At 53.8% G+C, this 12345-nt stretch overlaps 5 protein-coding genes across 5 annotated transcripts; 3 read left to right on the top strand and 2 right to left on the bottom strand.

Moving 5' to 3' along the window:
* Positions 1-1828: 1828 nt before the first annotated feature.
* BDY24DRAFT_435561 (uncharacterized protein) lies at positions 1829-2852 on the bottom strand (the record flags this gene model as incomplete). Its single annotated transcript, XM_076644182.1, has 3 exons — positions 2607-2852; positions 2241-2406; positions 1829-2017 (listed from the first exon to the last, which is right to left on the bottom strand). Coding segments are annotated over exons 1-3 (504 nt in total), but the record flags the coding sequence as incomplete, so codon positions are not given.
* A 373-nt stretch (positions 2853-3225) lies between these two features.
* PSF3 (DNA replication protein PSF3) lies at positions 3226-4882 on the top strand. Its single transcript, XM_076641138.1, has 6 exons — positions 3226-3338; positions 3446-3514; positions 3853-3911; positions 4027-4170; positions 4340-4515; positions 4657-4882. Exons 1-6 carry the CDS (start codon positions 3288-3290, stop codon positions 4755-4757), a joined length of 600 nt encoding a protein of 199 aa, XP_076495138.1. The 5' UTR covers positions 3226-3287; the 3' UTR covers positions 4758-4882.
* PKR1 (Pkr1p) lies at positions 4883-5782 on the bottom strand. Its single transcript, XM_076641137.1, has 3 exons — positions 5544-5782; positions 5297-5434; positions 4883-5159 (listed from the first exon to the last, which is right to left on the bottom strand). Exons 1-3 carry the CDS (start codon positions 5654-5656, stop codon positions 5015-5017), a joined length of 396 nt encoding a protein of 131 aa, XP_076495137.1. The 5' UTR covers positions 5657-5782; the 3' UTR covers positions 4883-5014.
* A 114-nt stretch (positions 5783-5896) lies between these two features.
* RVB2 (RuvB family ATP-dependent DNA helicase reptin) lies at positions 5897-8726 on the top strand (the record flags this gene model as incomplete). Its single annotated transcript, XM_076642754.1, has 10 exons — positions 5897-5926; positions 5971-6232; positions 6736-6806; positions 6982-7104; positions 7232-7361; positions 7455-7525; positions 7655-7778; positions 7913-8007; positions 8137-8375; positions 8498-8726. The coding sequence occupies 10 exons, from the start codon at positions 5897-5899 to the stop codon at positions 8724-8726; spliced, it is 1374 nt and encodes a 457-aa protein (XP_076495136.1).
* A 1385-nt stretch (positions 8727-10111) lies between these two features.
* On the top strand, positions 10112-11387 carry BDY24DRAFT_325281 (ORMDL family protein; the record flags this gene model as incomplete). The annotated part of the gene is made up of 6 exons (XM_076637057.1): positions 10112-10229; positions 10399-10511; positions 10591-10640; positions 10844-10951; positions 11097-11193; positions 11307-11387. Coding segments are annotated over 6 exons (567 nt in total), but the record flags the coding sequence as incomplete, so codon positions are not given.
* Positions 11388-12345: the final 958 nt, after the last annotated feature.

Raw genomic sequence — 12345 nt, 5'->3', positions numbered from 1 at the left:
TAACCCAGGGCTCAATCCAACTAGGCTAATAGCTGGACTGGCTTGACTGGGGTGCTTACAGGTTCCTCTTATACCCTGGCAAAGAACTCTGGGCTCTGAAAATCGGAAAGAGCTGCTTGATGGAAGAGCTTTTTGAGAAGGAAAGCATGATTCCGGCGTCGAGAATTAAGTGTTGACCTTTTCCCAATGATCTGCTCTTTTCCCCCTGGGGTTCAGGAGCCAGCATACCGGATGCGAGATCTCCTCGCTGGTTCAAAGCATGGCTGAAGAGCTTCGTTAGATCGCGTCGTGTTCGCTCGAGAATTGCGACGACGACGCGTCGCCTTTTCCCTTTTCTCTTTCCCGCCCCTTCGCTACAGTTTCGAAAGGTATGATGTTGTTGAAGAGACTTTATGTACATATAGTATCATTTCTTGCGATGATGTGATGGAGACGGAGGAAGCCAAAGAGGGGGAGGGAGGGCTGAATTAGCCTCCAAGCCGTCGCGTCTCGATGACCCTCAGTTCGGACGAACACAACCAGCGCAAGAAGGAATCACTCAGAATTTATTGAGCCTTCGGAAAAAATGCTGGCTTAGGTCACAATCCAAGGCATTCGACGCCTCTGCTTCTCGCAGCGTCGAGTCGATCGCCGTTCGTGTTCTCTTTCTTCGGAAGATGCAGCTCGAGCAACGTCAAACGTAATGGTATCACCGCCACCGAAGACCACCAACCACCCTTACACACCAGACTAGTCCGTATCTGAGGGAACAAAAGGGAAGAAGAAGAGGTCAGCTCGAGAGACCGGGAAGAAAAACGAAGAGAAAGTTTCACTCACGGCAACCGAGAAACAAACAACAAACGCGAGGATTCCGAAAGAGATCCTGGAAGTCAAAAGAGAAGCGAGAAGATCAGATCGGTCATCGAAGGGGGCAGGCGGGTGGTAGGAGCAGGAAGAGAAGAAGACGAACCGATCCGACGAGAGGAGAACAGAGAGAGAGAGAGAGAGTACACGGTACCGGTATTACATGTTGTCGTACTGTGAGAGGTATGAGAAGCGATGCGTTAGCGTATCGAGGGATAGGATGAAGAGAGAGAGGAGGTACGTACCGGAAGGCGTGCGTCGTGGAAAGAAACCGACTCAGTCAACCGACGCGAAGGTCTTCCAGAATTGACGAGGGCTACGTCTCGTTTCGCTGGTCGGAAGGTGGCTGATAAGGATGTGGTAGAGATGTAGATAAAGCAGAGTCAGATTCGTCGTTATGGTGAACGTCAATGAAAGGAGGAAGCAACGAAAACTCACGAGGCGTCCCTTCGCTCCAACTTCACCCAACAGCACCGAATCCTCCTCCTCTTCCTCCTCTCTCTTGACCCAGAGGAGAGTCAAGGAAGTCGAAAGCCGCTCCTGCCTCGTACTGGATTTTCCTTGAAGACCCTTCTCCGAAGCATCGTCGTCTTCCTCCTCTCTCTTGACGGCGAGGATCGAGGGACGCGTCGAATGACCCCTATCCAGCTGCATCGCGATGTGCTCTTCTTCTTTCTTGATCCCTTCCCTCGGTAGAATGAACGAGGATGGTTGAGGTCCAGACTCGAAGGCGGCGGAGGAAGAGAAGGTTGAAGGATCGTTGGAAGACCAGGCGAGGCGGTAGTTGATCGGAGGAGATGGTTGTTGTTGTTGTGGAGGGAGAGGGGGATGTGGCGAGAAGATGGGTGAAGGGTAGGCGGAAGCGGAGGGGAAGGAAGGGTGGTTGAAGGGGTAGGAAGGGTAGATGTAAGAGTGGAGGTGGTGGTAAGTAGGCTGGAGTGAGGAGAGAAACGGTGGATGGCCGACGGGAGAGAAGCCTGACCAGGTTGGGACGAAGAACGGTTGAGGGAGACCGAGGTAGTTTGATGGGAGAGAGGAAGAGTACTGAAGAGAGTTTGGAGCGAGGAAGGGAGGAGCGAAGTTGAAGTTGGAAAGGTGAGGGGAGGGGAGGAGGGAAGGGCCGGCTGGAGGAGGTTGAGCTTGAGCTCGAGCTTGTTGAGGAGGAACTTGGAAGCTTGTTGATGAAGAATGGGGAATGAAAAGAAGTAGATACCTACATCAGCATTGAAGCCGGTTTACAGCTGGGTCGAGCTCTCTGTGTACACTTCGACGCCCTCCAAGAACGACGAACGACTTGTTGACCTTCCCTCCCTCGATCGGTTCCTCCCTCCCCCATCGGATGAATCAGACTCTGCCTTCTTCCCTCTCCCTCGTGGCGATAAGATAACGAGACTCACCTCGGGATGCCATCCTCTGCAGCGGTCTCAGGAGGAGAGTAGCAGCTCCCGGCGTGCTCGACGACGAGCTTGCCTGAACGGCTGGTGAAGTCGCAGAGACGAGTCGGACAAGCGAACAGTCCAGGACGACGGTTGCTCCTCTGTTTCCCTCGACTGATCCGTTGGCCTGTATAGAGGCGCAGAGACCGTAGAAGATGAGTGAAAGTCAGTGAGAAGCGCGAGCAGAGGAGGAATCGAGGGTTGGCTTGTGAGCGAGACTGACCTGCTACGACGATTTGAGTACGATGGTTGCAGTCCCAGTGCTCAGCCTTCTTAGCCAGTGTACGGCCTTTCCACTTGCAGTCACCGACTTTGCAGAAGATCCACGAAGGAAGAGAGCGATCCGTAGAGGAGGTCGAAGGGAGAAGGCCGAGGAGGGAGCGAGGAGAAGGCGGGCTCAGAGGAAGAGTCGTAGGAGAGCTTGGGACGTTTGCTGAGATATCCGGGAGAAAGAGGAGAAGGAGGAAGGTGGCCCATATTTGAGAGAAAAGGAGAGAAGGGGGGGGGGCAGGGTTATGGAGAAAAAGAGGATCGGCGGGTGGTGGGGGGTAGAGGTAAGAATGGGAACGAGAGGCTGGAGGGAGCGACAAGATTCCCTCCCTCTTTTTCTCTTCTATTTCTATCTGCTAGTCCTCCTCTAGGTTTTTGTTATACCCTAAAAGAAAATTATGGTCGCGAGAATTTGCCCATTTTGGTCGCTTGGTCGAACGTTGCCTGAGCAGAGCGAAAAAGTCGAGACGCGTTCAACTTGAAGTCAAGTCGAAGAGACGAGCTGCAGAGGAGATGGTTAGCGAAGAAGACGTATCTAAAGGCGGTTCATCTTAAACTATACGAGAAAAGTCTGGGCGAGGATTGAAAGGGCAAGAGAGGAAAAAAAAAAAGGTTGGACCGACGCGTCGAACGGTCGAAGCTCCCTCCCTCCTCTCCGCCCCCTCCCTTCCTGACCCTCAACTTTCACCTCCTCCCCAACCCTTTCCTCCCAACTCATCCCCTCCACGACCTCAGGATATGGACGAGACGGATTACTGGTCGATAGAGGCTATACTGGCGGACAACCAAGTCAGTACACATCTCTAGAATGAAGAGGGGAGGGAGGAAGGAAGGAAACGAGCGAGCTGACGTTTGTTCCTTCCCCCCTTCGCTTTCCGCTTTGTTCGTCCATCCAGAAACTGCCGTGTACCTTCCTGCTGGATGCTGAGGGATTGGGATACTTGGATGGAGCTGGGGAAGCTGATGTGAGTTCTCTCGATCCTCTCAGTTCGGAGAGCGGATCAAAGAGGAAGGAAGGGAGGGAGGGAGGAGGGACGCGAGGGAGCAATGGAGGAAATGATGAAGCCAGTGGTCTCACAGCTGCTTGGAGCTACTTGGCTTCTGCTGAAGAAGGGTGGAAGAGGAAGAGGGGAACTATTTGTGGTCACCTCTTTGACCTCTTCTCCAGGCGAGCTTTGTGCGAAGGGATTCCGTAGAGAAGGAGCTGTTGAGCTCAAGCTCTCCTTCCTTCCCTCCCCTCGTCTCGTATTTTGCTTTCTCGTCTCGAACTCTTTGGCTGACACCTTCCTTCTTCGTCCAACAGCTTAAACGATCAGCCAAAGCTGAGCTACCTTTCTGGCTCGCAAAAACCATGGCTTTGAAGTTCGTCCTCCCCTTCCTTCCGTTCGAGCTCGCACACAACCCTCCCCTTCTCCCGTCCGCTTTGACCTCATCGTCCCTGACACGCGTCTGCTTCTTTTCTTCTCGCCTCACTCAGTGACTTCATCTCCTTCACCATCCCATCACCTTTCTCAGCACGAGTTCGAAACGCTCTCAACGCCGAAGCTCGCTCGGTCAAGCTCTCGAATCTCGTCGGAGGGATGGGGATGTGGTACGGATTCGGATTGAGGTTGATACATCTGTGAGTCTGACCTCAGACCTCCTTATGCCTCCCCTTTCTTCATTCTCCCTGTCGTCGATTCGCGACCCTCTTTCGTCCTCCACAACGTCTTTCTTCCTTCGTTTCGCGTCGCAAGTTCGACTCGCTCGAGCATTTTGACTGATCACGCTCCTCGTGCCTTCTCCACCAGTCTCGAAGACCGTCAAGCAACAAGCATATCTACTCTCCTCACCACCACTTTCCGCTTCCGTCTCCCAGAGATCCAGGATCAAGCTCATCACGCTGCAAGTATTACGAGTCATGCTCAGGCTGGGTTGGGAGGAGGAGGAGAGTTTCGAGAGGGTATGGAGGGAGAAGAGAGGGAACGTGAGTTCATCTTCTTCGCATCCTTTCTGCTAGTGGTCGTCGAAGAGGGACGGAGGAAGGGACGACGAGGACGAGAGACGCGTCTCGCTTTCAGCGTTCGAACGCTGACCTTCTCGCTCTTCCTTTGGTTGCTTTAAAAAGTGTTCGCCATTGCTCAAGAATCAGCCCGTCGGATGAAACACTGGTACGACGGAGGTCACAGCTCGGGGGATCAGAAGAGAGTGACGGGTGCGAGGAGTTGACGAGTCGTCGTCGAGACTTCTGTTCTCTTCTTCGTTTTCTCTCCTTCGGTTCGTCTTCTCTTTGAGCATCATCTCTTTTCATTCTATCTCGTTCTTCAGTTCTCCTAGCATCTTCTCGTTCAACTCTCTCTCTAGATACCCTTGCCTTGACGTCTACGATGATACCTCTGCCTTCCTCACTTCGTCGCTCTCCTCCGGAACTCGAGAAAGCGGAACGTCCCATCTAGATTGACTCGTCCTCAACGAAAACAAGCAAGCTATATGTCCTTCTTCGTTTCCACTGCTGCTATCGACTCCTGCGCCTCTCCTTCCAGCTTCACACCAGTAGCACTCGCGTTCTTCTCCTTCTCGCGTTTCTCCTCCTCCTGGATCTTCTGAGCTTTCATCAGCTCCATTACGAACCTACACGAGCAAACGAGAAGGAAACGAGAAGTACGACAGTCAGATCAAGCTCTTTGTTTTGCTCCTCTGATAAAGCCAGAGGAAGCCAGCGGAGGGGAATGAGAAGGAAAGGTGAGAGGGCTAAATCGAAGACTCACCATCCCGTACTCGCCCAAAGACAGACACTCACTCCCGCCAACGCCAGAACGTGGATGTTCCATTGCGTCAGAACGTAGAGAGCCATGAGGACGAGGAGAAGACCGAAAAAGGAGAGATGCATGCCTAGGATTAGGCCGCTGCGAGACAGGGAGAGCAAGGAAGGGGAGGAGAAGGGGGTGTGAGCTTCGGAGTTTCCTTCTTTGAGCTGGAAGAAGCAAGGAAGGTAGCGGAAGAAGGAGAACGTACTGGTTCACTCCTCCATCGAAAACGGACGAGATGATGTCTGCGAAGAACCCTTCGGCTTTGGGCTCAGAAGAGGAGGAGGAAGATGCTGGTGACGGGGAGGAGGAGGAGGACATGTTGAGGTTGTGCGACAAGGAGGGATGAGCTGGCTTTGAGTGAGTAGGACTTCTAGTGGAGTGAGAGGGTGGTCGTATGTGTACAAGGGTGATCCGAAAAGTCTTCTCTTCTTCGATGCTGGTCGTTGCGAGTCAAAAGAGAAAGAAGCTCAACTTCAGCTTCTCATTTCGCCTCCAACTCTCTCCTCCCCCTCCTTCCCTTCCTTCCCTTCTCCTTTCTCCTCCCTCTCCCTCTCAAACATGGCGAGCTCCCCTTTGTGCTCCTCTCTCGTACCAACCCTCACTGACCCTCTCTTCTCTCCTCCCTTTGTCAGGCTGCTCCCATAGCAACGACCTCTGGAGGAGTTCTCTCGGACATCACCAAAATCGAACGAATCGGTTCCCACTCTCACATCCGAGGACTGGGTCTCTCTCCTCTCCTGGAAGCTCTCCCTTCCTCGGAAGGAATGGTCGGACAGGCGAGTGCGAGGAAGGCAGCGGGGTTGATCTTGAAGATGGTAGAGGAAGGGAGGATCGCAGGGAGAGCGATTTTGATGGCGGGTCCAGTGGGAAGTGGGAAGACAGCGATTGCGATGGGTGAGTCTTTGGCTTCTTCTAGATGGGGATGGATAGGTTTGGGTCTAGGAGGAGATAGGGTGTAGAGAGGGAGAAAAGGAGGCGGGATGGAGGCGAAGAGGGGAGGAAAGGAGAGGGAAGGAGGGAGGGAAGGAGCGCCGAGCTCAACTTTTGAACCGTCACTTCTCCTTCTCCAGCAGAGTAAATGTAGATCTCAGCCTACTCTTCCAGAGGGATACTGCCTTCGTCTGTGTTGCAGCGAAGCTCCAGGCGTGACAACGAGGGAAGGAGGGCTCGTCGAGCTGGTGTCGAGCTCAAGAGCTCTGCGACCTTCAGCTCGTTCGTTCGAGTCTACTCCGTCCTCGCCTCCTCCGAGCTGCTCTCGTCCCTCACGATGCGCTCAGACGGATGGCCTCGCCGTCAAAGATTCGTCGAAACTCTGATTGCACCCTGCGAGAACTGAGAGCTGACCTCGTCTCCCTTCCCCTTCCCCTTCCTTTCCTCCCTTCCTCCCTCTCTCTCAGGTATGGCTCAATCTCTCGGACCCGACGTTCCTTTCACCATGCTCTCTGGATCTGAGGTCTTCTCTCTGTCGGTCAGTCCAGGCTTCAGCTCTCCATTCGACCCTCTCCCTCCTCGCTCTTCCTGCTTCTCGAAGCTCAGCGCGTCCGAATCCGAGAGCTCACAAGCTGACCTCCTTCTTCTCCTTCGTCCACCCTCGCTTTCGTTCTCCATCTCTCATCGATCGCCCATCGATCATACTCCAACAGATGTCCAAAACTGAAGCTCTCACCCAAGCTTTCCGTCGTTCCATCGGAGTCAGGATCAAGGAGGAGTCGGAGGTTATCGAAGGAGAGGTCGTCGAGATTCAGGTTGATAGGTCGTTGACTGGAGTGAGTCGTGATCTCTTTCTCTCATCCTGTGCTCATCTTTCAACGGCTGGAGGATCCGGGCTACTCATCTTAAGGAGGTTGAAGCTCTCCGTCGCTGACCTATTTCCTCTCCCTCTCCCTCTCCCAGTCGACGAAAACGGGAAAGCTCACTCTCAAGTCGACGGATATGGAGACCGTGTACGATCTCGGACAGAAGATGATTGATTCGTTGACGAAGGAGAAGGTTTCGGCTGGAGATGTGGTTTCTATCGACAAGGGTGAGCTTCGGATCCCTTTCTTCCTCCTCTCTTTCGAGCGCAAGGGCTGACTGACGCGTCTTCCCTTCCTGCTTCCTTCGTCTCGCTCTTCAGGTACTGGAAAGATCTCGAAGATTGGACGATCGTTCGCTCGAGCAAGGGATTACGATGCTATGGGTGGAGATGTGAGTTGTTTCGCTCTTCCTCGTCCCTTTCCTCACGATCTTCGAATCGACGCTGACCCTCTTCCCTTTCTTCCTCACCTCCTCGCCCGACTCTTTCCTTCCGCCATCTTTCTCGATCTCTCTCTTCAGACCAAGTTCGTCCAATGCCCCTCCGGAGAGCTCCAGAAGCGTCGAGAGGTCGTCCACACCGTTTCTCTCCACGAGATCGACGTGATCAACTCGAGGACTCAGGGATTCTTGGCTCTGTTTGCTGGTGAGTCTGCCTCTCTCTCACGTTTTCTTCTTCGCACATCTTCAGCCACTGGACAATGGGGTGTCGGAACGACTGTCGAACGCAAACTGACCTCGTTCTTCGTCGCGTCGCGCCTTTCCTTTCTTTCCCCGCAGGTGACACCGGAGAGATCAAGCCTGAGCTCAGGGACCAGATCAACACCAAGGTCGGAGAGTGGCGAGAAGAGGGAAAGGCTACTATCGTTCCTGGAGTGCGTTCCTCCTTCTCGTTTCCTCTCTTTTCTCCTCGTCGCGTCCCTCTTCCGCTTCGTGGTTGCTGACCTTCCTCCCTCCTCTCTCCCCTCTCCCACCTTCCCTCTTCCTTCCTCGACGTTTTTCAGGTCCTCTTCATCGACGAAGTTCACATGCTCGACATCGAATGCTTCTCGTTCCTCAACCGAGCGCTCGAGAACGACCTCGCTCCCCTCGTCATCATGGCTTCCAACCGAGGCGTCACCCGGATCCGAGGAACAAAGTACAAGTCTCCTCATGGGATCCCCATCGATCTGCTCGACAGGGTACTCATCATTTCGACCAAGAGTTACGGGGTGGAGGAGATTAGGGAGATTGTGGAGATCAGGTGCGTTTCGAAACGAAGCGAGACTCTCTTCGTTTTCTTCGTTTCAAACCCTTCCTCTTTCGAGAAACTGACAACGTCCCTCTTCTCTCTTCCTTCCTTTCTCTCGATCTGGACGAATCTAGGTGCCAAGAAGAAGACGTCTCCATCTCCCCTTCAGCCCTCCAAACGCTCGCCAACATCGGAATCGACACGTCCCTGCGATACGCCCTCCAGCTCATCTCCCCGGCTCACCTCGTCGCGCTCAGGAGGAAAGGGACGACCGTCGAAGTGCCGGATCTGGTCAAGGTGTTCACCTACTTCTGCGACGAGAAGAGGAGCTTGGAGTTCTTGAGGGCCATGCAGGGACAGTGAGTTCGACGGGCCTTTTCTTCGTTTCATAAGTGTCCTCTCGGTTTCCTAGTAGCTGACTCCTTTCCCCTCACCTTTCTTTCTTTCTTCCTTTCTTTATCTCTGCTTCCATCACAGGCTGATGTTCGACGAGGAAGAGCGAGAATCTGGGTCGGGAGGGTTGCTGCTGCCCGAGACGGCTGCTGCTGGTCGAACGGCTGCTGAGGCAGTGCCTAGTGGGGTTGCGATGGAGGTTTAGGATTTCTCTTCGTTGGAATGTCTGTTCTTATCCCTTTTCTGTGTCTCGACGCGAGGAGGAGAGAGAAAGGAGAAAGGAGACGACTTCCTTCTCGACACTTCGGATCGTTCGTTTCAAGCCCTCGAGCTCGTTTTTGTGGGAGGGCGAAGCTTGCTGGGAGAGGAGTTGGGCTGGGTTGGAGTGAACAGAATTACGGAGGGAGAAGCTTGCGAAGGATAGATCAGTTCCTAAACAGAGCTTGTTGAAAGAGGACTGGAAACAGGAAAAGTAAAAGTAAAAAAGAAAGTCACCCTCGTTGAAGGAGAGCTCGAAACCTTGACAACTTCAGAACCAAACCCCATCCCTTCTCTGACTCCCAACGTCCACCAAGCCAGGACTACTCAGCTCTTCCTTTTCCTCGTTTTAGCTTTGTGAGTTCAAAGTCTAGAGTCGAACGAAGGGGCGGTTGAGTGGCAGAGAGAGATCGAGAGCTCGGATGAGCTTTGGAGGGGATGACGTCCGGGCCCGCTGGCTAGCCAGAGGGCTGCTGTAGTAGTAGTAGCAGCAAAAGGAAGGCCTCGCTGAGAGGCGTAGGAGAGGGTTTGGCGGGGCGAGGTTGTTGGGGAAAAAAGGAAGGATCTCAGCCCCAAGGAGAGGAGGAGGAGAGGAGGACGGAAGGAGTGTGGAACCACTTGACCTTTCTTGCTTTGCCTTCTTTCCTTTCTTTCTTTCTCTTAACTCCCACCATCATTCACTCCTCCAACTTTCTAACATCTCTTTTCTGATCCTCCTTACCTTTCCCTTACTCCTCGTCGTTTCTTGTATGCGCTTTCTGAACTTCAGTTACTCTCCCTCTGCGACTTCCCCTAACCGACGACTCTCCTTCCTCCTCCCTTCTTCAACGAAACCGACCTCGATGCCCTCCCCTCCTACGATCTCCTTGATCCCTCCACCTCCTCCTCTCCCCGCAGCCATCTCCACTCGAGCTCGCTCCTCTTCCACTCCCCTTTCACCCGTCAACGCTTCTTCCTCCTCCTCCAAACGACCCTCGGCCACGCTGTCTCGTCATCACTCCCACCTCCTCAACCAGGCCTCGTCAAGCTCGAGCTCAAGTCCGCCCGCAGCACTGGGAGAGGAAGGTCTCGCTGTACAGAAGAAAAAGACTGGGGGGAGAGCGAGGAGTGCTAGTTTGGTGACGGTGAAGGAGGTCGGAGGAGGAGAAGGCGAGATGGATATGGCCGATCTGGGAAGCTCGGGAACAGAGAATTGGCAGTGGGTCGATGCGAAAGGTCAGTCTCTCTCTCGAGATTTCTATACTTTCCGTCCAAGGTCCACCACCACTACCAGGTTCCTTCTTCGAAGCGAGCGTCACACGAAAACGCAGTCTCCCCTCTCCCTTCCACGTCCCTCTCTCGCTCTCTCGCTAACTTTCTTCCTTCGTTCGTTCCTTTTTCTCAGGTGCCTGGATCATCCACCCGATCCTCATCCTCCTAGGCAAGTTCCTCATCGACGCCGTCCCAGGAATAGGAAGCGACCTCTCGTGGTCGTTGACCAACTGCGGCTACATGGGCGTGCGTCCGACCTCCTCTCTATACCTTCTTCTACCCTTCCCTCGAAGCTGACCTTTCGTTCGGTGCGTTGGATGGACAGATCTCCTACCTCATCTTCCATCAGATGGTTGGACTTCCTTTCGAGAACGTGTGAGTCACAGAAGAAGAGAAGAGAGGGCGGATCTGCCCGACGACGACTCGACTCGAATTTGGATTGCGAGCTCGCTTCGCCCTCTTCGATCTCCTCCTCCCTTTGATCCTCGTTTTCCTCTCTCTACACACCTCGTCTTTCAGTCTCGACTGATTAAACATGAAACGCTGATACACCTTTCCTTCCTCTTTCGTCCTTCCAGATCCCCAACAGGAGGAGCGTACGACGACCTGACGCTCTGGGAGCAGATTGACGATGGAGCTCAGTACACTCCTGCTAAGAAGTACCTGACGAGCGTGCCGATCGGACTGTGAGTGCCTTTCTTTTTCCACTGGTCAAACGAGAACGAGCTTTCAGAGCTGCGAGCTTCGTTTTGCAAAACTCGTTCGAGTCGAGCTGACCTTCCCCTCCTTCCTTCTTACGTTTCCCTCATTTCGTTTCGCCCCCCGTTCTAGCTTCCTCATCTCAACCCACTACTCCTCCTACGATCCCGTCCTCTTCTTCATCAACTTTGTCGCTCTCGCGCTCGTGCTCATCCCGAAACTGCCTGTCGTACGTCTCTCTCTCTCTTTTTCCCTTTGAAACCCTTCTCGTCTTTGCTCTCCTCTCCTTTCCCTGACCCTCTCTCTCTCTCTCTCTCTCTCTCTCCCTCCCTCGAATCGCAGCTCCATCGGCTCCGCTTCTCCTTCCTCGAACAACCCCTCTCGGACCAAACGCCAGGTCCCTCCCGAGCTGGATCGCCTACCCTTCGGTCGTCCTCTTCGTCCAACAAGGGAAGGAACGGGAACGGGGGAGCGAGACCGAGGAGCGTGGCGGAGGAGGAGGAAGAGGAGGAGGAGGAGGAGGTGAGGAAGAGCCGTTGAGCTTGGGAAGGACTGGCTGGCATCAGGTTGGGTTGGGTGGGTTGGGGATCTTAGAGGACGAGCGGGAGGGAGAGACGCGGGGAGGGAGAACGAGGTTGGGTTCGAGGCGAAGTAGGTGAGAGGGACCGGTGAGGGTCGAGTTAGTTTTAGATGGACACGTTGAGTTTTTGTTTTTTTTTGCTGCTTCCGTTTCTTTTATAATGTGTTGGTGTTTTCGTGTTTGATGAGGAGGAGGGAGGAAGGAGAGGGAGAAAGAGGAAAAGAAAAGGAGGAGGGAGACGCGTCGAAAACGAAGGAGGAAGGGAGCGAGGACGTTCGTTCGTCTTGAGGATCACAACGAGATACATTCGGATGGGTTTTATTATGAGAAGGAGTGGACAGGGAGAGAGGGTTGGGGAAAGAGAGAGAAAGAGGGAGAGAGAGAGGAGGTTGGGACGCGTCGGAACCCTCAGCGCAGCGAGAGAGCTTCCGATTGCTGAGAGAGGTTGATCAGTAAGCAACACTCTTCCTGACGGAGTTCAATAATGGAAGGTCCATGCTTCATAAGCCATCAACCCTAGCAGCTGCTTCGGTCGAAAACAACCCGTGGTTCAGCGACGAACTCGCTCGACGCGTCCTTCTAAAGAAGCAGAAGGGGTTCTCGAGAAACGCCGACTCACCCAGATCAGGATTCCTCCTCTTTCTCTACCGCCACCACCACCGTTCCTTCCCTGACTGGGATCTCCAGAAGAGGTCGTGGATCCGAGAGAGAAAGAGCAGCGCCGCCCTCGACCTTTGAGCTGTCGAACTTGGTAGCCTAGACGAAGAAAACACATCTTTGCGAGCCAGGCGACGGTAGCTG

This window comes from Mrakia frigida (genome assembly GCF_051309035.1).
Source record: "Mrakia frigida strain ATCC 22029 unplaced genomic scaffold BDY24scaffold_22, whole genome shotgun sequence".
Lineage (NCBI taxonomy): Eukaryota > Fungi > Basidiomycota > Tremellomycetes > Cystofilobasidiales > Mrakiaceae > Mrakia > Mrakia frigida.
This window is presented reverse-complemented; position numbering and strand designations above follow the sequence as displayed.